This window comes from Cydia amplana, chromosome Z (genome assembly GCF_948474715.1).
Source record: "Cydia amplana chromosome Z, ilCydAmpl1.1, whole genome shotgun sequence".
NCBI classification, from domain to species: domain Eukaryota; kingdom Metazoa; phylum Arthropoda; class Insecta; order Lepidoptera; family Tortricidae; genus Cydia; species Cydia amplana.
Genome location: NC_086096.1, coordinates 33,592,398 through 33,616,602, shown reverse-complemented (window position 1 = coordinate 33,616,602; position 24,205 = coordinate 33,592,398). Strand labels below are relative to the sequence as shown.

General features: G+C 36.0%; 1 protein-coding gene across 3 annotated transcripts in view; it reads left to right on the top strand.

Moving 5' to 3' along the window:
* The first annotated feature begins 739 nt into the window (after positions 1–739).
* Positions 740–24,205, top strand: part of LOC134661591 (voltage-dependent calcium channel type A subunit alpha-1) — a 50,958-nt gene continuing 27,492 nt past the window's right edge. The window contains exons 1-11 of one of the 3 annotated variants that reach the window (XM_063517721.1): positions 740–874; positions 12,341–12,473; positions 12,698–12,837; positions 14,431–14,531; positions 15,429–15,584; positions 17,788–18,008; positions 20,044–20,147; positions 22,980–23,095; positions 23,228–23,287; positions 23,379–23,480; positions 24,096–24,113. In XM_063517721.1, coding sequence (XP_063373791.1) covers positions 798–874; positions 12,341–12,473; positions 12,698–12,837; positions 14,431–14,531; positions 15,429–15,584; positions 17,788–18,008; positions 20,044–20,147; positions 22,980–23,095; positions 23,228–23,287; positions 23,379–23,480; positions 24,096–24,113 — 1,228 coding nt within the window. In that variant the 5' untranslated portion in view covers positions 740–797. The remainder of the gene's footprint in view (positions 875–12,340; positions 12,474–12,697; positions 12,838–14,430; positions 14,532–15,428; positions 15,585–17,787; positions 18,009–20,043; positions 20,148–22,979; positions 23,096–23,227; positions 23,288–23,378; positions 23,481–24,095; positions 24,114–24,205) is intronic. The other 2 variants (XM_063517722.1, XM_063517723.1) reach the window with 2 other exon arrangements.

The window sequence follows — 24,205 nt, the reverse complement described above, 5'->3', positions numbered from 1 at the left end:
AAAAGTGACATTTGTTGCCTGAATTGCGCTGCAAAAGAGAACTAGTTGAAATCTAAACTATAACGTATCTAGAATGGATCTAGTACGTGTCGTCTCTTGTGAATATCTTGAAGTTCGAATACGGCAGATTGAATCAAACCTTCATATTGCCGAATAAGATTTGTAGCTGCTTTAACTATGCAGGATCCGGCATCAGTTGAAAATAATCATAATTGATACAAGTGGTTGTTATATTGGTTGCCCCAAAGATCTTCAACGAGTTCTGAAGTCAGTTCTTCAAAAGTTTTGTTGAAAATTTTCGTTATTGGAATGGTTTACCACCTGCAATTAGAAGAAAATAAATGTACTTCACTGGGTACTAGTTTCATCCAGAGCTCAAACAAAAACATTTGCTACATTTTTACCACGGAATCCGTCGTTTCATCAACACTCAGATAAATTATTGTCCGATTCCAATTTTGTTTTTTGTCACACAGTTTTTACTCGTATTAGTGTTTCTCTCGGCACAGTAATAGACTAATAGTTTCGTATTCCAATACGAATGTCACTTTGTAACACGGACTTTGACTCTTAGTTCTGACTTTTGTATTGCCTTAATGCAATTGGTCCTATCTAGGCACATAATCCTCACAAGAAACTGGAACCCTTGAGGTATAATATAAGAAAAAAAAATTACCCAATGTTATATATATATGTATATAAATGCAGTTGTGTTGACGTGCCGGTGCTGCGTTTCCAGGTTGGCGGCAGCGCAGGAGGCGGCGGGCGCGCAAGCGCGCGCGGCGCCAGCTGATACCATGGGCGGCGCGCATCAGCCCGCTACTCCGGGGCCCACGTCGCTCTTCATACTCTCCGACGAAAATCCTATACGGAGGTACGTCCATATTACTAGCAACCCTTATATATACATTGAATACTTATACGAAGGTACACGTACGCGTACAGTTAGTATCAAATAAATAATGAAAGCCAGTGGCCAAATATATATCGGAACATTCCCCTAGTTCTATGGTAACAAAGGTTTGTGACGAAAAATTTTGGCCACTTTAGCTTTTACTATTTATTTGATGTTGACTATACCTACATACAAGTCGTACAATTCATCTGTAGTAGCCGAAAGAATAACGTTTCAAAAGTATCTGCCACCATCTGTCGATAAATGACAAGAAACATTAAAACGAAGTTATCCAAGAACGTTACCAGTTAAAATAAATAAGTTTTAGTACATTACATACCTACAGGAGGTGAATTCGTGGCCATAAATATGCGACCTGGGGCTTTACGAATTACCGCCCGTGGTTTGTCTAAAGTTTTACGTTTTGCTTGGCCCGGAAGTGAGAGTTTCTCCTCGCATAGCGGGGATGAAATCCCACTCACGGGCCTAGGGTGACGTAAACTTATTTATGTAACTAGTATTTACGAGTTAACTAGAATTTTCAACATGGAGCCAAAAATAACAAAAAGGAAAAACAATAACTTATGCACAATCCGAAAGTTTTACTATTTCACTTGCATATAAACGCGATAACTTCACGATATTATCCGCCTCTGGAGTGAAGTGCCAGGGAAACGCAAAGCTAGCCATTATGGATATTGCAGTTGCCGCGTCAGGACAGGTTCAGCGTACCGTATTGCTTATAGATAGCACATCACTAGACAAATGCATGATACAGATAATTTCATAAAAAGTTACCATTAACAGATACCTAAAAGAAGGACTGTTTAAAAACAAAACTCGTTTCGCCACTTGTAAAATCACCGGCGGCGAAAGAGTTATAAAGGTTTCAAATACTGTCAGTTTTCATTCAGCTATATGAACAACAACATAGGTAATAATAGACTTCATCTCATTGTGTCTTAACTGCAAGTGGCGGTTTACTCACTGTGAAAACAATAGGGATGTCAGAATAATTTAAAGCGAAAAAGATATTCAGAGCCCTCTTTAAAGATTAAATTACGAGCAAAAAGCGCAGACGGCTCTTGTTGTTGGCGATGCAGGCTTGAACTCTATTCATGATGTTGGCAATTTGAAATGAGTGGATGCAACTATTGTTACCGTCTCATATTGACTTAAGTAGGTATGGTGAAAGAAGTAACAAGGATTATTACTTGTTTATTAAATAAAAAAATAAAAATATCTTTATTTCGGAATATTAAAAATTCCATACAATATTGTTACAAATACATTACAGCTACCTACATGTTAGTAAGTACAATAAAATTAATCATTAACATAACACAACATTTTGACAATGAGATCAAGATTTATAATAAAATTAAAATTAATTGAAATCATGAATAGGTATACTGTAATAAATAATAAAATAAAATTGACTAGAATTGAATTTAAGGATGTCACAACATTGTTATTCATATAAATAATGATTTATATGAATAACAATGATTTATTTTATATTTGATTTGATGATGATTTTTAAGACAATATTCTAGAATCACATGTACACTTCTATCAGCAAAGTTTCAATTTTAATATAAATAAGTACTTATTTATGGAAGGCTAGGCATGTTGAATCGTATTCGCTAACGCCTATAATTTTAGGTATATGTTTTATTTTTCAAGTATGTTTTTTGTTTCAACAATTGCCTTCACTCTTTAGATATTCTGTGGGTTTTTTTTCCCAGTAACTAAATATAAAACTTCTCTAATCCACTACGATTGCATTTAAATACCATACACTCCTTTCCAGATAACAATATACTAGATTATTATGCTTTTCTGTAAAGTTGTAATATTCTTTTTCTGTTAAGATACTCTCTTTAAGCTCATTCCAATATCTTTTTACCTAAAAGTTAGTCAAATAAAAATAAAATGTAGTCATGAGATATATTACGTACATGGTATTTATTTATTTCATAATATTTTTTTCATATCGTATCACCTTCGTGGACTTTCAGAACCATTAATTCGATATTTTATTTAGAAGTAAATAGGTTTGGAGCATATAATTTAGAAAGGTTACTTATTGATATTGTTTATTAATAAACATGTAACATATAATTTTCTCCATAAATAACCATTTTCGCGTTTGTGTAAATAATCCCATCTGGAATGGAGTATAGTGTAGTACACCAAACGAACACCTACCTACCACCTACACCCATGCTAAAATTGGCTTACACATGTATTATTTCCGCTGTAATTCCTTCGTTTGGTGGCCTAGTGGATTAAAAATGATATTAATGAAATGACAGGTTGTTAAAGTTGGTCGGTTGGTGTTTGGCTGCCTGCGACCTGCTCGGCGGGTTCAATACTGTGCATAGGCGTTTTTCGCTATAAAGCGGAAAGAACACATTATCGGCTACAAAAGCGTACCGCGCAGCTCGAGCTAGCAGTGAATAAGTTATTATAAGAAATGGTATAATTCCCAAAGGACTAAGCACTGCTGTTTGTTACAGCGGCGATTACTTCTTTATTTTTGATGCCAGGAAAAACTAAGTATATATTTTTCCCGGGAATAAAATTATTTTCTCTAGTTTTCTGTCAAAGGCGCTGATAACTTTAATAAACGGCATTTTCTTTACTAGAGCATTTAGCTAATGGAAAACATTTTTCTCCTTTTACAAGTTTTTATTTTACTTTTATTTGAAAAAAATATTTTATGTTTCTTGTATAAAGGGTACCTATACCGATATACAGTGTGTAGCCTACAATACGGCCGAATAATTAAAACGTAGATTATACTCCTCAAACAATAAAACTTTTGTTCAACAACTTTTTGAAATGATGTAGTCTTAAAATTGTCCCTTTTTCAAACAAACTAAATAATATTTTCAATGTACTTTAAATTCTATCTAATTGACATTGCCCGTCAGTCTTGTCACCGTACAGGCATAATCAATTTCGTAATACATTGCGTGTTCGAATAAATTTTAAAGTGTTTTAAAATACAAACCACAAGTTATTTTTAAAAGTCGCTGAACAAACATTGTCTTGTTTGAGGAGTAGAATCTACGTTTTAATTTTTCGCCCGTGTTGTAGGCCACACACTGTATATACAGGGTCACCTTAGCCATTGGACAAAGCCTGAAATCCCACGTAGGGTTACTCCTCAGTAATGCTCTAACATTAATATTTTTTTCATAAGATCAATAAATAAAAAAGCGTTTTCTAAAATAAATATTGAAAACCCGATTCTCCCAGATCCTGGTGTTTTTGGGTTCTTTCAACTCAGAATCACTAGCATATTCAATCCTGATGATAAAAAAAATTGTCCCAAAATTTTGTATGAAAATTGTACATTCCACTACGTCACGTTACATACAAGTGAAAAAATTTCTCATACTAAAAACGTGACGTAATGGAATGGACATTTTGGGACATCTTTTTTTAATGGTAGGATGTAGAATGGAGAGTGCTGTCGGTTCTGAGTAGAACATGAAGTTATATTTTTTAAACTGGAGCGAGTTGTCACTTTTTTTGCCATACTAATTTGAACCTTATCACCGAGACAGAAAGTTGTTCGTACCAGACTAGAGAAAACGGTCCACTTGAGATAGAAAAACCCGAGCCCTGTGTCTCACTCGCACATGTTGCCAATGTTAAAAAGATACCACTGTGGTAGAAATTATATCATTAAACTACTGAATTTAATTACCTTCTTATACAATTTTAGTGCTATATTCAGATTACAGTTCTGATATATTTTAAGTAATTTGTAAATAATTATGATGCCAATATTATTAACTGATTAAACCAAGCGCATACACAGCAAAAAAAACCTAAATTTTAGTATGGTAGGATTTGTAGTAACTTTAAATATTAATTGGTATCCCCAATTTGATGACATTTCTTCAAAACACGTGAATGCGAAATTTCTTAAAAATTGTGAAGAAATGTTGTGTTAAAGGTTGTTGGAGTGAAATAATTGCTAATTGTGGAATATTGTTTCACAAGAAAGCCACAATGATTACATTTTACTATAAAAATAAAAGACAACATTGTCAAACTCATTAGGGTGACTATGATGTCGGCACGTTGTGAATCGGTCTCACAGAATTCTTATTATTAACGTAGGTAAAGTAAAAGTAAGTTTAACTTAATAGGTATGTCTTTATTTCGGCATGTTTAATTTAAGATTTGTTATAGAATACCTAATTGAAGGAATGTTTACAAAAACAACATAACTGCTTAGAGCGGTTGTCATTTTTTTTATGAACATGTTAATCGTTTCAGGTGTCAACCAGTGTAGTCAGTTATGTTGTTTTTGTAAACATCCCTTCAATTGCCAAAATTAAAAACCAAAGTGCTTAACTCCTTAAACATTACAGACTCTCATTTATACATAATATTTTGTTACGGAAAAGGTGTGTCAAACTGTTTATATATATGCAATCGATTCTTTATAGGTAGGACACATTTCCGTCAATAGAAAAAAGGCACCAACTTTAAAAAAAACGTCATATTTGCTAAACAGATCTTCAATGACGCTTACACTTAAAAAAAAGCTGAAGTGGACAAAAGGGAAGCCTACCTTTATGAACATACCATGAGTGAGTGCTAAGGGAGTGTTCAAGTATTATGTAACGCAATTTTTGGACACCTCCCCCCCGTGTAACGCGCCGTAACGTTTTTCTGTACCCCCCCTCCCCCCTAGTAAAACGTTACGTAACCACCAAGTGACCATTTTTTTTACCTAAAGGCCACAATTATGTGGCGTAAAGTACTTACCGTAAAGTGGCGAAAAGTTCTGAAAGGTTAAAAAACAATGTTACGTAACGCGTAGTTCAAACCCCCCCCCCCCTCCCGCCCCTGTAACGCCTCGTAACGTTTTACAAGACCCCCCCTCCCCCCAAATTCGTTACGTAATACTTGAACGCTCCCTAAAGAGGCCGACTACAAATGAAAGAAAAAACCCGACTACTTAAAATTTCACTTTATTTAGAAAATGACACACCCTACTGATATATTTCATGTTATCCTAATATCCCACATACAGATGTCTTATGGTCACCCTAATTAGAACGAGATGCAGGGCTCTAGTTTGACTTCTCATGTGGACACACTTTTTGGTCAATGTACTCGATCCAGTTTATTAACTCTAAATCCGTGGAGTAGAATGAGCCCAAGAATGTCCAGATTTGAAAGAATCGAGTTTTCGATATTTATTTTAGAAAAAGCCCATTAATTGGCAGTGCTTTTGACAATTTGGTCAAAAATGTGCGGCAATGATGACATTTGTCAAAAATCAGAATGTTATTAGGGTCATAAATAAAATTGATTATCAAAAGATCGAAGAACGTTTCATAATACTATTTATTACCTCAGGAGCTAAGTACTAACACATACAGGCTGCTCCAAAGTAAAAAATCGTAATTTATTATTTTTTTGGTAACCGCTACACTAGTTGTTATGATACTTTGTATACTGGTTCTAAATACCCTAATGCATATGTACATTTCGACTTTGTCCAATGGGGGACATCCTTTATACACTCATGGACAAATTTAGAGAACCACAAAAAAAGTTTAATTACTTACTAATTTTGAAATTACTTTAGGTGATGTGATCCAGTAATTAAACCTGTTTACTGCGTTCCTCTAAACTTGCATATTTATAACTTATAGTTATTATTTATTATTTACTTCCTTCAGATTCGATATTTTCAGATAATATATGCAAGATTGTAGGATACAAAATGTTCACCTGGAAGGTAGTTTATAGGCCAATTTGAACAAATGAGAGCCATTTTTTTTAATTCAAATCTTATTAATAAATATTTTGACTATCGACATTTGAATCAGTAAAAAGTGAAATATAACGAGTTAGATACATTGTTAAAAAGGCTAAAAAGTGACCAATAGATGGTTGAGATTGTGTGAGGGCTGAACTGTCAGGGTAGACGTATCATCTATTTTTTTTGTTTAAAGTATTTGGGTCATAAATAGAACCTAATCAATTTTTTTTAAAGACTCATGGAATCTGTCACGTAAGTCTCTAAAACCTGCCACGAACATCTTTTTTGTAATTATGTGCCTTTTGTTACCTTTATGGAACAGTGCAGGTCAGCAGAAGTTCGCAATGTCTTAAGAAATGTTTCCGTAAACAAGTTTGTAGGCTAGTGCAAATCGATATCGCATATCTGTGTCAACGAGCTCACAGCTGAACGTGCCGCACTGCCGTCACAAGAATATCATTTAGTTCGCTAAGCAGAAGTAGCTAAGCGCCGGCGGCGGCGTTTCCATAATAAACTGAACCCAAGTTTATTATTAACAGAGTAGTATCTACCTACATACATACTTAGTTTTTATTTAGCTCGCTTTTCACATTAACATAAAGTTTGTTCTGACTAACTAATCTAACAGCCACGGCAATGCGTGACGATCGAGGCTGCCATAAGATTACGAAACAATCTTGTAATTACGTAAATACATTACTTCCTAGTCAAATTACATAGTCTACTGTTATCCACACTATTAGGTAACTGACGATTCGACCTTATTACCTAGACATAAAGTCCACCAATGATTTGGTACAGTTACCATTAGTACAAATCGATGAATAAGCTTTGACCCCCAGAAATGACCGTGTACATTTTAGAAGATACTCCGAATAGTTATAATTCTGGTTGGCTGTCCGATGCAGGAAACCAACTGTACAGGCTCAGTTGAAAATTAATTTAAAATTAACAGTTCGTAGAAAACCGAGTCGGATAGTTCTCACTGTTGTTCGATTTGTACATTTTTAGTTACGGAGCAATGTTAGTGATTTTCAGTTTGTAATTGAAAAATAATATTATTTACAATTTGGTTCTACGAGGGGTATTCAAAATATTCTCGGTATGAGAATGAAAACAAACAAGTACGAAAAGTTTGATATTTTTATTTTTCAATATACTCCCCCCCTATGTTCATACACTTAAAAGATCGATCAATTATTTTTTTTAATCCCTCGTAAAAATATTTTTTATCTTTCGTGTAAAAATGCTCCTCCATTGCCGCCTTCAATGCTTCATCGTCAGAAAATTTATTTCCACGCAGATCCTTTTTAAGATTGGGGAGCAAAAAGAAGTCGCTGAGGGCTAAGTCCGGACTATACGGTGGGTGAGTAACAGTTTTAAACCCACATTCAACAATAGCTGCCTTGGCAATATGAGCAGTATGGACGGGGGCGTTGTCATGCAGAAGCAGAATACCTTTGGTTAACTTTCCTCGCCTCTTTTCTTTAATTACATCCTTTAATTGACGTAGAATGTTAGCGTAGTACTGTCCTGTGATATTTACACCTTTTTCTTTATAATCGATTAGTAATACTCCTTCACAATCCCAAAATATCGTGGCCATGACCTTTCCAGCTGAAGGGATGACCTTGAACTTCTTGGGATGAGCTGAACCCTTAATGTGCCACTGCATGGACTCTTGTTTACCCTCTGGGTCATAATGATGAACCCAGGTTTCATCTCCAGTAACTATTCTTTGCAGCACCTCATCAGGATTTTCACCGCACAGGTCAATAAAATCGGAACAACAAGCTACACGCATGTCTTTTTGAAGCCGAGTCAGCATTCGCGGAACCCATCTTGCACTTACTTTTGACATATTAAGATGGTCATGTATAATATCATGTACGGTACCAATAGAGAGATTGGTTACTTGTGCTATAGATTTTACCTTCACTCGACCATCTTCCAATATAAGTTTTTCCACTTTATCAATATTTTCTTGTGAAGTAGCTACTACAGGCCGGCCAGGTCTAGGGTCATCTTCAATACTCTCCCTTCCGCGTTTAAACTCGCTTGACCACTTTTGAATGGTAGATAAAGAAGGAGCAGACTCACGGTAAACACAATCCATTTCCTCTTTTATGGTTTTTTGATTTTTACCCTGTTTTGTCAAGAATTTTATCACGCATCGATGTTCTAATTTAGTTAACATTGTCAATTCGCACATGATGTTCATGTTTGTTCAGCAATTGCAGAAAAACAAAAGACCATCTCGGTTCGAATTATACTTTTTTTTAATGTCAATGAATAAACCTTAGCGGCCAGTAACGAAAGAAATTTTAGAAGAGGTCGTAAGATATCAATACCGAGAATATTTTGAACGCCCCTCGTACGTATACGGGACAATAGTGTCATAAAATGGAATTTAATTAAATGTGAACGAGCGAAACGGGCACGACGAGCAGATGATGTCGCTGCCTTAGTCCACAGTTTGTATTTCGCTATGACAAATAGCTTTTTGTTAGAGGGCGCTGATAAGTACCTAGGTACTTATATACAGTATGTATCAGAACGAAAGGCAAAGAAAGCGACCCATTAATGTTTAGGTCATACTGAGCAACTTTTACTATGGGACCAACCCCGAAATCGCGGAAAAAAAATTGACTCTCCCATAGGAAATTTCAACATTAGACCATTAGAAAATGTATGAAACATCCAAATTTTTTCCGCGTTTTCGGGGTTGGTCCCATAGTAAAAGTTGCTCAGTATGATAAACATTAACGGGTCTCTTTCTTAGCCTTTCGTTTTGATTCATACTGTATGTATCTATTATCAGACCCAGTATTACTTGTGTAATTACTTAGTACAATTTTAATCTCCACTAAACTAATTGTTTACTATCGCTGTATTACCACAGAATAAATAATAGTACTAGGTACAGAAGACTCACTATCTAACAAAACGCGTCTGTTACGATCAGGACAGATATGGCCGCTAGGTGGGGACAGGGCCACACGCGGTTTATGGCTAGCCACCAAAATTGGTGTGGAATGGATGTACTTTTCGCTACCTGTAGCAAAGCGACGAAATCGCGGATTGAGCCACGCCTGGTATTACTGGAAAAGTGTTAAGTTATTGTTTACACAATTAGTATCCACTAAGTAGGTTAGTACCTACTTAGTATTACTATTAGATATATGAAGCGTAGATGTACATACTTTAACTTGATAACGTAAAAGGTTAGAGCTTTTCTACTTCATCAGTGTCTTGTCATTTGCTCAGGCTGATACTCCACAATTAATGGGCACTTACCGCGCATAATGTAAGTGTAGGAACAATTCTTTATTATACATAGGTAGTTATAGCAATGGAAGAACCGATCGTTGTTATAAAGCCTCTAGTAGCTTACGACGGTGTTCTACTAAATTGCTGCTATGAGGGTTAAGTGCATTATCAAGCGAACACCAATTTAATGGGACTCGTATGAAAAGCTGAAATCGTAATCTAACGCATTAGAGAGGCGATGCAATTAAAATCATAACCCTGGTCCTGTTATATACTCTGCGTTACCGTCAGCTGCACAATTGCACATGCACATTCTATTTAAAAAGTATAATGCTTGTCTAGAGTTAGACCTAGATGAGTCTGCAACGATTTTGATAGCATTCGCAATGCAAGTGTTATTTATACCTACGTCATAATTTCATAGAAGTTTGACGTTTAAAATAACACTTGCACTGCATGTACTATCAAAATCGTTTCATACTTATCTTGGTCTAACTTTAAGACTATTGGTTAAAAAAAGGTTTACTTTATCATACATATATCATTCAGTGTATATGAAAGGAATATTTTCCCATGAGCTTTTGAGAAATACAAATTAAACAGAATTATAGATAATAATATGTGGATACCTGGTGGTTACCATTGAATCCATGATTAAAATAGTCATAGTTAAAAAAAAGAAGGTGTCTCCGCGTTAGTAAGTAGTCTAACCTAACTATGTGTACAGATAAGGCGAAAAAGGATCATTCCGCGAGAGGAATCGCCAGTTATATTTTGTGTTTTTTTATTATTAATTGGTGCAAATTTAAATGTCTATCTAGAGTTAAAAAGTAACTTATGCAAAAATCTTCCGCATATCAAAGTCAATTACGAATACTTAAATATTAAGTTAACTAAAAATTAAATTTAGGATGGTTGCAGTAGGAACATTATATAGACTCGTGCTTCTACGGGTAGGTATTTTACGTAGATTGACTGTTTCCCTGGCTGGCTGTCCTGTGACCATGATTTATGTTGACATAACAAACGTACAAAAAATCTCGTAATCCAAAATTAAGGTACACATTCAGTTAAGGGGCCCACTGATTAACTGTCCGCCGGACGATATCGGCCTGTCAGTTAGAACAAAAAGTTGACAGTTCCGAACAATTGACAGGCCGATATCGTCCGGCGGACTGGTAATCAGTGGGCCCCTTTATAGTTAGGGAGGCGAATAGGGGAATTTTCGGCAATACTCGAGCGTGGCAGTTTAAGATATGAGAGATACCTTAGACCTAATAGAACAACCTTGTAAAGTATTTAGCTCTATATGTAGTGACGCGCGCCTAGGATAGACGATCAGATTAGTAAAAAAAAATGGATAGTCTGAAATACTCGAGCGCGTCAGATTAAGATATTGGGGGTTGATTTTAGTGTTTAAAGACTAAATTTAACTAATCTGACGATAAGTCCTTGACGCCGCCGAGTTATAGGGTCGCGAACTTGTAAAAAAAAAACGTTAATCCGGCATTCTCAAGCGCGATTTTTTTTTATTTTATTTTGAAGAATATAATCTAAAACTTACTAAAAATACAAAATCTGCCGGTTTCCGCATGACCGGAAGTGTGGAGGAGCCATTTCGTCTTCCTAAGAACGCGTTGCGGCATATAAGTCGCGAACGATACATTTTACAAAGAAAAAGTTTAAATAAACAAAAAAGGTAATTTTATTTTACACAAAAAAGGTCTCTTTACATTTTTGTCCAAATAAAAAGCGCGGCCACGGAATTTTTTGAACCAAAAAACCTTTTTCGGTCAGATTAAGAGAACCCACCAACATTTTTGTCAGATTAAAAAAATATGCTTTCAGGATACCGAGATAAACCTCCCCTATGAAAATCTGACGCGCTCGAGTATTTCAAAAATACTTTTTTTTTTGCATTTTCAAAAATTCATCGTAACTTATCGTCACGCCGAAATCGTCAGTTTTTTTAAAAGAAGCTTCCTTGGGGCCTACTTAACACCCCTTCCGAAAATCTGACGCGCTCGAGTAAATTTTTATTTTTTGCATTTTTGACTACTTTATATGCCTACCCCCACCACGCAAACCGGCAGATTAGTATACCGTTGTTATCAGAGGCACTCGGGGCATACGTAGTATGAATATCTGACGCGCTCGAGAATGCCCAAGTAACTGTTTTTTTTTAACATTTTTGAAAAACCGTACACGCCAAACCCACCGCTAAAATGGTTTTTGCCATACGAGCTTTTCTTTTCGAAATTATTTTATCTTTCGATTTTGATAGGTCTCGACGGCGCCGTTGAATTACGCCATTTAGCTACCTCGCCTCCCTAACTATTAGAATATTGGTCTAATAAATCGGCCTGTATTTCCAGGTACACAAAGTTCATCATTGAGTGGCCACCCTTCGAGTACGCGGTGCTGCTTACCATCATAGCCAACTGCGTGGTGCTGGCGCTGGAGGAGCATTTGCCCAACGGCGATAAGACCATCTTAGCACAGAATCTGGTAAATTGTGCTTTATTTTTTACATCTTAAAGTGTATATTTCAACAATACTATTTAACGGACCTATTACTTAGCGCATGCATGGTTACTTGAGATGCCTGTTTTTATTATAATCTTTAAATTTAATAATAACATAATTATTAACAAAGCGTGTTTGGTGTTTCGTTAAATAGTATTGACTGATTTAAATATTAGAAGTTCTTGACACCTTTGTTTTTGTTACAGGAAAAGACCGAGGCGTACTTTTTAGGAATATTTTGTGTAGAAGCCTCGTTAAAAATTTTAGCTCTAGGTTTTGTTTTACACAGGGGCTCGTATCTTAGAAACGTTTGGAACATTATGGATTTTTTCGTTGTAGTAACCGGGTGAGTTATCAACTTTTTTAACTTATTTATTGTCATTTTAAGTGAAAATATGGTTGCTTTTGCAATGAAATTGTAATAAAGTTTAATTCTGATTTGAAATAACGTAATTGATCATTAATCACAGTGTTCATTGCAAAGGCAACGTGTTAAATATAAATATGAAATACGATACCTATTGAAGTTGTTATAATGTAGGCATTCGGTTGTGATTGTTGTTTACTTGCGCCGAGCACTGTTCGGTATGACGCCACTGACTGAGCTTGCTACGGCTAGGTCGATGACGATATTCGCCGAATACAACGTGGACGTAGACCTGCGCATGTTGCGCTCCTTCCGAGTCCTCCGCCCGCTGAAGCTCGTCTCGCGGATTCCAAGTAATTCACAGTAATTGGCGAAAAGTTCACTAAATACCTAATTTATTATTGTATAGAACGTTCTCGCTAGATCTTTTCGATTATCGACTTTTTTAACAGTAGATAACTAATTTATATCGCTAGTTTTGAAAATAGAACTTTTTTACAAACATTTTAGTAAAAAAAAGTAGTGTCGGTTCCTCGGCATTTATTATACAGAAGTTTTGTAACAGTTTTAGAAAATGTGTGATCTTTTTTTTGTCATTTATTGATTATTATGAGAAAGTGTTTTATGTATACTTTGAATTTCGGCTACCTGTTGCATATAATACTTAGTACGATTTTGGTTATGTGTATAAAAAGACTAAAACTTATTAAACTTAGATAAAAGACTATATATTTTAGTTATTAATTGAAATATATGACGTATTTAGATTAAAATGCGTGAATTATAACATGTGATTAGATCATCAATAATCAAGACTAATTAGTGACAATACTTTAGTCTCGTAGTAACCGAAGCTAGTCCTCGTGATTTGGTACAGATAGGGAGTGTGCTTGGGCGGCCGCACCAGCGGCTTGTACAAACTAACACTCGACAAGCACATTCCTGCGGGCCTCTCTCCACCGGCCTTCATGCTTTACAGCCATACACTACTAGGTCTAAAATGAATACTAGTACATAATAATCTAATCACCACCTTGCCACCTGCATTGATCTTATTAAAATCAACTTTATACTTGTGTATAAATAACTTACGGCTTGAAGAAAAATTATATTCAGAGCCTATCTTGTTCAGTGTCCGAAAACTAAAATTGAGTTTTTATGAAAGCTAATATTTAACATTAAGTAATATGGAAATCGACCCCCAGACAAGGAAAAATAACTAAAATATTAATTAGTCGAATGTTGAGAATGAAATTTACTTAGAGGTTTTTCTTTGTGCTAAATTCGCCCCACCAGACTGTAAAATTTAGTGTAGTAGTTAGCATCGCACTTTAGAAACTAAATTTGTTTTAGTATGGTATGGTGGTTTTAACACTACTTTTTACATTAGATTACGCATTCAAATCCAATTATGGGGAGTATGACGTGTTCCCTGTTTACACCATATTTTTGGCTAGTATTTTTTAATTCGGTCTTTGCAAACATACAGCCAGTGGAGCGAGGTCCCTGTAGTAATTTTGTTCTTAATTTAGTTGCTAGTTCATGCTATAGTATCAAGTGTGTGTTTGGCAGTATCGTCACGCTGCAGCCGAACATCGCGCCGGATGTCGACTTCAGAACCTTGCGTGCCATTAGGGTGCTGAGGCCCCTTAAATTAGTATCGGGCGTCCCTAGTGAGTTTTAGCACATTCTTAGCATAGTTCACGTTGTTACATGCACTGGCTGTTGCATAATATTGGATTATGTTTAACTGTTCATTGAATTGTCTCTTTGGTCGCTGTGTTTTAAAGGTGACTTTTTACCACATGATTATGTACACTGTGTTGTGAAAACTAAAAAATAATTAATAGAACTGTTTATAAATCTAAATAGTAGTTAATTTAATATAAAAAAATAACTAAGCATTAAAAGTCAACTAATTAATTTGATGCATAAAATAATGTTACTAACCTTTTAAACACAGCGGAAATGGTATGCGATATTTAAAAGTATTGTAATGTCAGTCATTTTCTATTCAAACCTTAACATTTCTTGAAACAAATGACACTGGCATGTACTAAGCATGCATAATAAATGGAGAAACATGTTAAATCTCTTCGAATGAGTAACGCGCTTCTTTTGTTATCATTTAAATTATGCAACAGCAAATATCCATTGTTATTGTGCACGGTTTGTTTTCGTTCTAACCCAATTATTTCTCATAAAATTTTAGTGACGGTTACATCCAGTTATTTCTTCCTATAATTTATTTTGAAGGTGATGAATGAAAATGTTTTACATTAATTTACGAGCGAACCCATAACAAAGTGTGCGTCAGTCAAACTTATTTTCTCCAATCATTCATTCCGTGATAATTTTATTTATACACCTCCTCGACAGGTTTGAGAGTGCGATTAAAATGATGAATTTCAAAGTCTGCAGGACGTCAAAACGTTGTTATAAACGCACTCCTACCTCCATTCAGAATGAATAAATGCTCAAAATGAGAGTCATGAATACTGAAGCCTTGTCGCTGAGTAAATCTAATATAACGAGTAGTTACAATGTTTAATGGTTATTCTCCCATGTAGGTCTGCAAGTGGTGTTGAAGTCCATCATCAAGGCCATGGCGCCGCTGCTGCAGATCGGATTACTGGTGCTGTTCGCGATCGTTATATTCGCTATCATCGGCCTGGAGTTCTATTCCGGGGCTCTTCATAAGACTTGTTATAATTTAGAAGATATTAGTAAGTATCTTGTAGTAGTTTCATGTGCAGATAGCATGAATGCCTGAAACTTCCATCACATAATGCACGTTCGCACTAGACGCTGTTAAACTAAGTTGCAATGGAAAATTTAGTCATCTTATCCTGAAACGTGGCAAGTTCTATTTTTGACTTTAATCTTCTTGTTAAAGTTACATGAGAATCTTCACTCATTTCTTTCTTACGCTAGCATTATAAAGAAATTGACGTAGCACGTAAACGTAGCATTATATTAACGACAATAACTTGTCGCGTTTCATTAATAGCTAATACGAATTGTCAAACTGATCGTGCTGTTGTAATTTTTACACTTCATTAAAAGGTGTTGAATCATTTTGAAGAAGATCAGTCTGACGATTTTTCTATCATAGTTTTAAGTTTCACTATCTATTCTCTATGTAGGATTGAGATATACTTAGTTAAGATGCTTTTTGTTATGCCAGCCATGCGAATTTTATTAAAATACCTATGCGAATTAAGAATATAAAACCAAGCTGACTGCGATGTTTACCTAGTAATGCAAATCAGTTGTTAGGTTATGTACGGGACGCTTTTTTAGTCATATTCGTTGCACTATATAGGTATTCTCTTAGTTTTATCAATTTTCAAATTTATTAATGTGCCTGTTTACCAAGATGTAAATTTGTTATGTTCGGGGTTTAGTTGGACTTTACTTATGTACACGATTTACTGTTAAACGGATTTCAATTAAAAATTACCACTAATGACATAATTCGTATCGCTGAAGTTACGGAAACCTGAATTTCCGCAGCTTATGTCTGAATTCACGAATTCAAAAATGTTTCACGAATCAATTCGTAGAAGATTTTTGTCTAACTAGATATTGGTACAATGTAGTGTACACTGTACCAATATCTAGTTAGACAAATATGTGCTGTGCGATATTAAGTATATAACGATGTAGGTATTTAGTTCATGCTAAGCTTTATCTTTCGCATTTTTTTACAAAAACGTGTGATAAGCTATGAGCGAAAATTAATGGCGTGATATAGCATTATCTAGCATGTGTTGACATCTACGTAGTAAGGCTTCCGTTACCTGAAGGACAATCCTAACTTGCAAATGGATGCCAATTCTCATTTTAATATTTCTCCTCCGTGCATCTCGCTCATATTAAAGTCTGTTCGACAAAAAAAAGAGTCGTGAAATGTATTGGGCCCCATAAATTCCACGACTCTTCTCTGTCGCACAGACTCTATAATATTTGTGCGAGCACGGTGCGCTGAGAGTAAAAAACTAATCAATACTTAGGTTCTACGGAAGCATTGCTTTTACTTGCATCGCAGCTGTGCCTGCGTTGTGGAATGTGATATAATTAGTCGATTTAACAAATTTAGGTGAAATTGGATGTGTGATTGGATTCATTGTATTGCAACTATAAAAATGTATTACTCAGTTGACCGACACAAAGCGCAGGCAAAGCTGGGTTGCGAAGTTATACTTTTAAAATGAATCGTCACAATTATAAGTAAAGCTTTTTTTTATTTAATTAAGCCATTTTAACCTAAAATATCTTATAAGAATCTCCTTAGAAAGATTGCTTTAATAATTGCAGAAACTGTTTAGTTAGACTATTACTACCATTATTTTTTGTCAATATTATGTTATCATTTGCTAATTAGAATGCAGTTACATACTTTGAGGGCATCGGCGCATTTATCGTCACCGAATCGATTTGAACAGATGACTTAAATATCTGTACAGGGTTTAATGCACCACTAGCGTGCTTTTCGAAAACTGGAGGCGTGTTCTGATTGTAATTAAGCCTTATAATTTAATACGTTATCAGGTGATTTCTGAGTCCGAGCCGAAGCGAAACAAATGACGATTTATTTATTCTTCTTAATGACTGACAGATTTATCTGAGGCGTTTCCTATTCGGCGTCGACAAACGCGGTGACACCTTAGGGCAGCGGTCGGCAACCCGCGGCCCGCGAGCCTCCCTGGCTATTTTGTACGCAATATTGACAAACAACAATGTCTGATAAAGTCATAAATATTAACAAAGTACGGCCCGCGTCAACTTCCTTAACTACTATATGGCTTGCTTGGCTGCTAAAAGGTTGCCGACCGCTGCCCTAGGGCATCGAAACCAGGGTTAGCTTGCTAAAACGCGAATGTTGTTTATACTGCGTAAGCTATAACGACGTTTCTATTTTCGCAGATGAAATAATGAATGATGGCGACAGTGCCACGCCGTGCAACGCAGACAACAAGAGTTTGGCGCCGTTGGGGGCCAACGTTTGCGAATACGATAAGAGCACGTGTTTAGAAAAGTGGGAGGGACCGAACAAGGGCATCACGTCGTTCGATAACATCGGCTTCGCTATGCTCACAGTCTTCCAGTGTATCACGATGGAGGGCTGGACTGCCATCCTCTATTGGGTAGCCATTACTTTATAACATACTTAACCCGTACCCACGCTGGCTGACAAAAAAAAACAATTGTGCCAAAAAAAAGATATGTGGTTGGTCGTAAGGTGCTAATGGCATAAAAATACAATAATAATTTGTTCTTATTTACAAAAATCGTCGCGAATGTTTATTTACCTCTGTTATTGGATGTTAAGAATGTTGGAGCACAGAATGAGTAATAGTACTAGTTAATGTGCAAAAGGTTCGCTTGCCTTAGACCAGGGTAAGATGCGGAGTAACTATTAACCCACGCCTGGTTGGTGTACACATTTGGTTAGTGTATAGAGTGGTCGTTCGTTTCTCTGCGATCTGTGGGAAAGGAATTACACAGGTACCGTAATATCGTTCAACTATGGCGCCTGACCACGTAACAGATTAACAAAAAATGTACTAGTTTAACAAAACTGAAAGTCATGTGGTCATTTAGAAATATTATTTACTTTTCGAATGACATTAATGATTAGTGGCCGAATTTAAGTCTAGAGAAAAACAGGAGTCGAGATGGCTGGCCGTGTACTTGACTTTTCTGATAAGGGGCATATTTGCAATTGAATAGGTTTTCTTATTGTCTATTGTCTTTTAATATCAGTTCGGTCAGATAACGCATCTCGCCATCAAAGATGAGATAACTATGGTAGGTAGCTATAATTATGAATTCCATATGGATTTGCGTAAATATTATCGCTTATGCTACAAATTTCACATCGTAATTTGTTATCGGAGTTTGTCCAAACATCCGTGGTGCATTTCTTTTCTATACGACGCCAACGCGAAACCTAAAACGCAAATCAAATGAGTACACAAATGCTTATTAAATCGGACGGTTAAAGAAATAGCGGATATAAGAAGAAGAAGATAAAGTGCACTCAAATGGTCACCTTATAATTTGGCAAATGTTGTAAAAAAAACAAATGTCATTCCCTATAATAGTCCTAATAATTTATCGCGTCGAATGATGGGCCCTATGACAGTCTCTTGGTTAGGCTTAATTAAAAAATAATAATTTAACATAGTTACCTCTATGTTTTTACTGGTTTGTAACAATTCCAAATAATTTAATTGTGATTAACTTCCAAAACATGTCAAAAAAATATGTGGCTGCTACTCCATATCGATATAAAAATGTATCGTAGAGACCAACATTCGATGCGAGAGGCATAATCATTTAACTACCTGAAGTTGTATAGCCAGTAGCACCTTTAAAATAAAAGTAAGTTCACACAAAACCAAAGATCGTAAATGAAATAACAGTCGACCAAATGATATAAATTGCCCAATGTGTATAAGAAAAGATTAACAGAACGAATTAAATCATAAACACAAGCAAACAAAATAAGATATGAATTCTAAATGGCACCGTCATATCGATATTTACTTCTATGCTCCTAATATGCCACGTATTAATTTTTGTACATATTCCACAACCTAATCTGCACTTTCATAGAGTAACTAAAAGCTCCAAACAAGACAACTACTTCTGTCTTAGGAGTACTCGTATGCGTGGCCTCTTCTTACGGTGAATTTTTCACGTCGGGAGCAAAATTACAAATGTACTGCATAAACCTTTACCATCATATTTTTACAGAAACGCACGAACGAGTTATGCTATTTCAGTCAGTCTCATTACAAAAAGTACTGAGGTTGACTGAAGTAGCATGAAAAATAGGAACGTTTCCGCAAAAATACGATAGTAAAGGATTACGCGGGTTAATCAACTTTTTCTTGTCACACGTTGCTATGGTTACGGTCTCCTGAGTCACTCTTAAAATTCTAGGTTTTTCGTATGGTGCAGGTGCAAAAACAAACTTGCATTTTATGGTAGTTATTAGACCTTTCCATAATGGGACATCTACTGAGCATGTTAGTAGAACATGGTACAGCAGTTCTTCTAACAATCTAAGCTACTATTGTCTCCTTGCTGATGGGACAGAATAACAACAAAAAATAGTTGATTGACCCCGCACTACCTCTGTACACCTGACTAACCATATTTCAATTGTTTCAGACGAACGACGCGTTAGGCAGTGCATTCAATTGGATTTATTTTGTGCCTCTAATAGTATTGGGTTCATTCTTTATGCTCAACTTAGTTCTCGGTGTTCTTAGCGGGTAAGTTGTGAAACTTGGACATTTATTAGTAGTAGGTAGTGAGTTTCGTTCGACACCCTGGTAGGGTGTGAGAGGTCTCTCCAGCATTTCTGCTTTGGAGACTGTCTCCGGTCGCGCCCCCTCCTTGTGGGCCGGTCTTCCATCGTCATTTTGAGGACGACTGTGTATCCATTGTGGGCCAGCTTTATCGCTACCGGCCGTTATCCAACCCCGCGACCCCTAGCCTGGTGATACCGTTTGAGCGGGCCAGGTTTCGGGACCGCAGGGAAGGCGACCCGCAGCTTAGGCTGGCGTGTGCGTCGTGCACATTTATTAACTGCGCTTTATTCCTCTTTATTGTAAGCATCCATAAGAGTTGAGCATCGGAGTTGAACTAGAGGTGTGGAGAAAAATATTCACCAATAAGAACGCAAACAGAAACATGCGCACCAATGGGAATGTAATTTCACACCGCACAGGTGTATGCTTAAAGGCTTTTACTCACATTTTAGGTGATACATTGCCAGCTAAGGAGGTTGATCCACCTAATTCAATTGATCGATCAAAAGCTGCAATTTATTAAATATTATTATGCGATTTGTTGCAAGGTCTGGAAAGGCTAATCAAAATTCAAATTAAGTATCATTCTTTGTACCGTTCATTTTGTTACCATCATTATTAGATATTTGGAAGCATTTTAAATTATTCATTTATTATAAAGTACAAAAAACACTCTAATAAGTTTCTGATATTCCAACTTGCGCCGACCCACGCACGTATTACGTCATACGTTTAACGATTTACCAGTATCAGTCAGTAAACAGGAAAAAATTATATAGCCTGGCAAACCAATGAAGTATTGTCGGTAACAATAGAATTTAAAAAAACTCATCAATCTTTTTGAAGTTATAACACTAGCATAAGAAAAAAAATGAATTTATGAACCTGCCAAACTATATGTATCATAAATTCCTGGATCTAGAGAGTTCTCTAACGAGAGAGGGCGTGTGGAGAGACGGGCTCAGTTCCAGAAGGAGAGAGCGAGGCAGATGTTCAATACGGATTTTACCGCATATTTAAACTGGATCACGGAAGCAGGTCCGATGTGTGCAGTGACGCTAGGACCCTGGAGGCGTATTCAAATTTGAATTATGATAAAATTAACACTATAATGGACAACCGCTTCTCCATACAAACGCCTGGTTATTGAAATTATAGGACATATTTTAACACAGTTAAATGTATATTGACCATAACTTTGCCCCTTCGTTTGATTTATTAGATTTTTTATCATTATTATAAGGAGCCTTAAAAATGGAATTTGTTTTGTCCCTAACTCATATATTAATAAAATAAATCAAACGAAGTGGCATAGGTAGCTGTAGTTAATAAACATCTAATTTTATAAAAAAGAAATCTAGAATGTCAATATCCAGAGAGGAAAATGGGGACTACGTTTGTATGGAAACCGGTCATCCCCTTTCCTCTTAATCTAATTGCATTTCGCGCACTGCAGGCCCCTGGTTCACCACGCTGCCAAGTGTCGTCTGACACTGACAATTCACCGTACAATGTCCAACAAATAAACTTTGACGCTATTTTGTTGTTGTCCTATGCAAAGGTGCAAAAGGCCTTAGCTAGGTCGCGCCACGCCTTTCTATCTTCAGCGACCTTTCTGGCCTCGCTCCAGCTCAACCCGACCGCTCGTAGGTCACTTTTGACGGACCGTTGCCAAGAGTGTACGCCAAGAGTGACACTACGTGTACAGGAAATTGTCTAGTTGGTGAAATAGGCGCCTGTTGGTGAAATTCTTTAAAATCTGAATACGTCTCTTGACTTTTATGGTACTGTTTGTATGCTACAAAATACTATAAAATCTTGACCGCTTAGCTCGCCGAATATAGGTATCTATATTTATTCTTATTGCTTAGATTTTGTTATGTTGATTGCTTGGTTGAAGTCATATAATATTTCAGCTTCTAACTTCGAAACTGTCTATAATATATCAAATATGTTGAAGCGTATTAAGCAATTCATATATGGTATACAGGGTGCTTCCTGTAACAGGAGCAATAAATTAAACTAAAGGCTGTAACTCCTCAAACTGACCAACATTTGTTCAGCAACTTTTGAAAATAACTCATGTTTTGATTTTTATTACACTTTAAAGTTTATTCTAAGACGCAATGTATTGCAAATTTTGTTATGTTTAAAGCGTGACAAGCTACGTCAAACACACTGATGTCAGCGTACATTGAAGGCAATATTTATTTTGTATGAAAAAGAGGAAGTCTAAAGGATTCATAATTTTTAAAAGTTGCTGGACAAATGTTGGTCATTTTGAGGAGTACAGCCTTTAGTTTAATTTATTGCTCCTGTTACAGGAAGCACCCTGTATATGCCAAATAAAACTAATTATAATTCATCCATGTATAGTGCTAGTCGGTATCTATAAACGCTAAAAAAGTCTAGAAAAGATAGTAATAACCATTCCTAGGTGCAGTATGATTATTATTTACATCATGTACATAATTCAATTACCCTAAAAACGGACAACCTGTTTTTTGATAAGAGTTTCATTTGTTTTTATTTAGAAATGAATAGTTTGTTCTGGCATGCTCGGGCCTTTTATTAGGTTTGTTCTCATTTGTAGAAACGGGAGCATATTTAGATAATTACACTTGTGTCATGCATCACTCTCGCAATTTTATTTTGACATTATATTAGACCACGAGAATGCCAGATATGAACTATTTAATTTGCAACAATAAGGGTGTAATGACAATTTACACATTGTACAGTTTAGATGCTACCGCTAGTTCTGCTAGTTTTTAAGTATCGCTATCTTTACAGAGAGTTCGCTAAAGAAAGAGAGAAAGTAGAAAATAGGCAAGAATTTCTTAAGTTAAGAAGACAACAGCAACTAGAAAAAGAACTCAACGGTTATGTTGAGTGGATATGTAAAGCCGGTAAGTTACTTGCCTCAATGCACTTGCTTAAATATAAATATTACACCATGACTCAAAAAGCGACGCGATAATGTAACATGCAGTCAGGGAAGCACAATTATAAGAGTCATAATAATGTGTATATATTTCCAGAGGAAGTAATTTTAGCTGAAGAAAGAACCACCGAGGAGGAGAAAATGCACATAATAGAAGGTGTGTATGCATTTTTGAGATCCAGTCGTTCTAAATTTATTTTTCATATCACATTTGCGAATAAAATTCAACTAACCAATTTGTTTAATAGCGAGGAGGAAAGCAGCGGCCAAAAAGAAGTTAAAAAACCTCGGCAAAAGTAAAAGCACCGACACTGAAGAGGAGGAGCAGGACGAGGAGTGCGGTGACGACGGTCAGTATACCCGTCTCGCTCTCACGCGTATATCATTGCCGAGTGGCAGCAGCAAAGAACTGGTTAACTTTGCCTATTTTTCTTCAGACAGCTATTACTATTCACCCAAGCTCGACAAGATTGCGTTGTTTCTTTGCAGACACGTTTTTCTATTTATTGTTTTAACTAAGGGAAACTTTCATGTTTAACTAGTAATTGTAAAGAAATAGAAAATCATAAAGCCAGTTCTTTTTGCTGTTTTTCATCTTTGATTTCTTACTTCCAGTAGGTACGAGTACATATGTAACTTCATCTAGCTGTACAAAATGAATGTTTTACTTTCGTTCATTAGAAACACATACGCGTCGATAGCGACAGTATATTGTTTACTAACCTTTTCCGATAATTTCGATAATTTTTCTTTCTTGTGAATAATAGATGGTAATAAGTTTCGTGCCTTATTATTACAGTAAATTTGATGAGTAATCTTTCGTTAACAATAGCGATTTTTGAATCGTTTTTATTTTCTTACATAATTTTATGCGAATGTTGCATGACTGTGTTGACTTTCTTTTACACTCATTGCCACCCTACCTTTAAGTATTCGTACTCTATTTCTGTGTTGGTTGTTTACAGTTCCAAAGAAAAAGCAAGGTATGGGATCAAGCGTGATGCTGGTAGAATATTCCTTTACAACTTCTATGTAGTCAAAATAGTATAGTCATAGTCGTAGAATAGTGACCCCT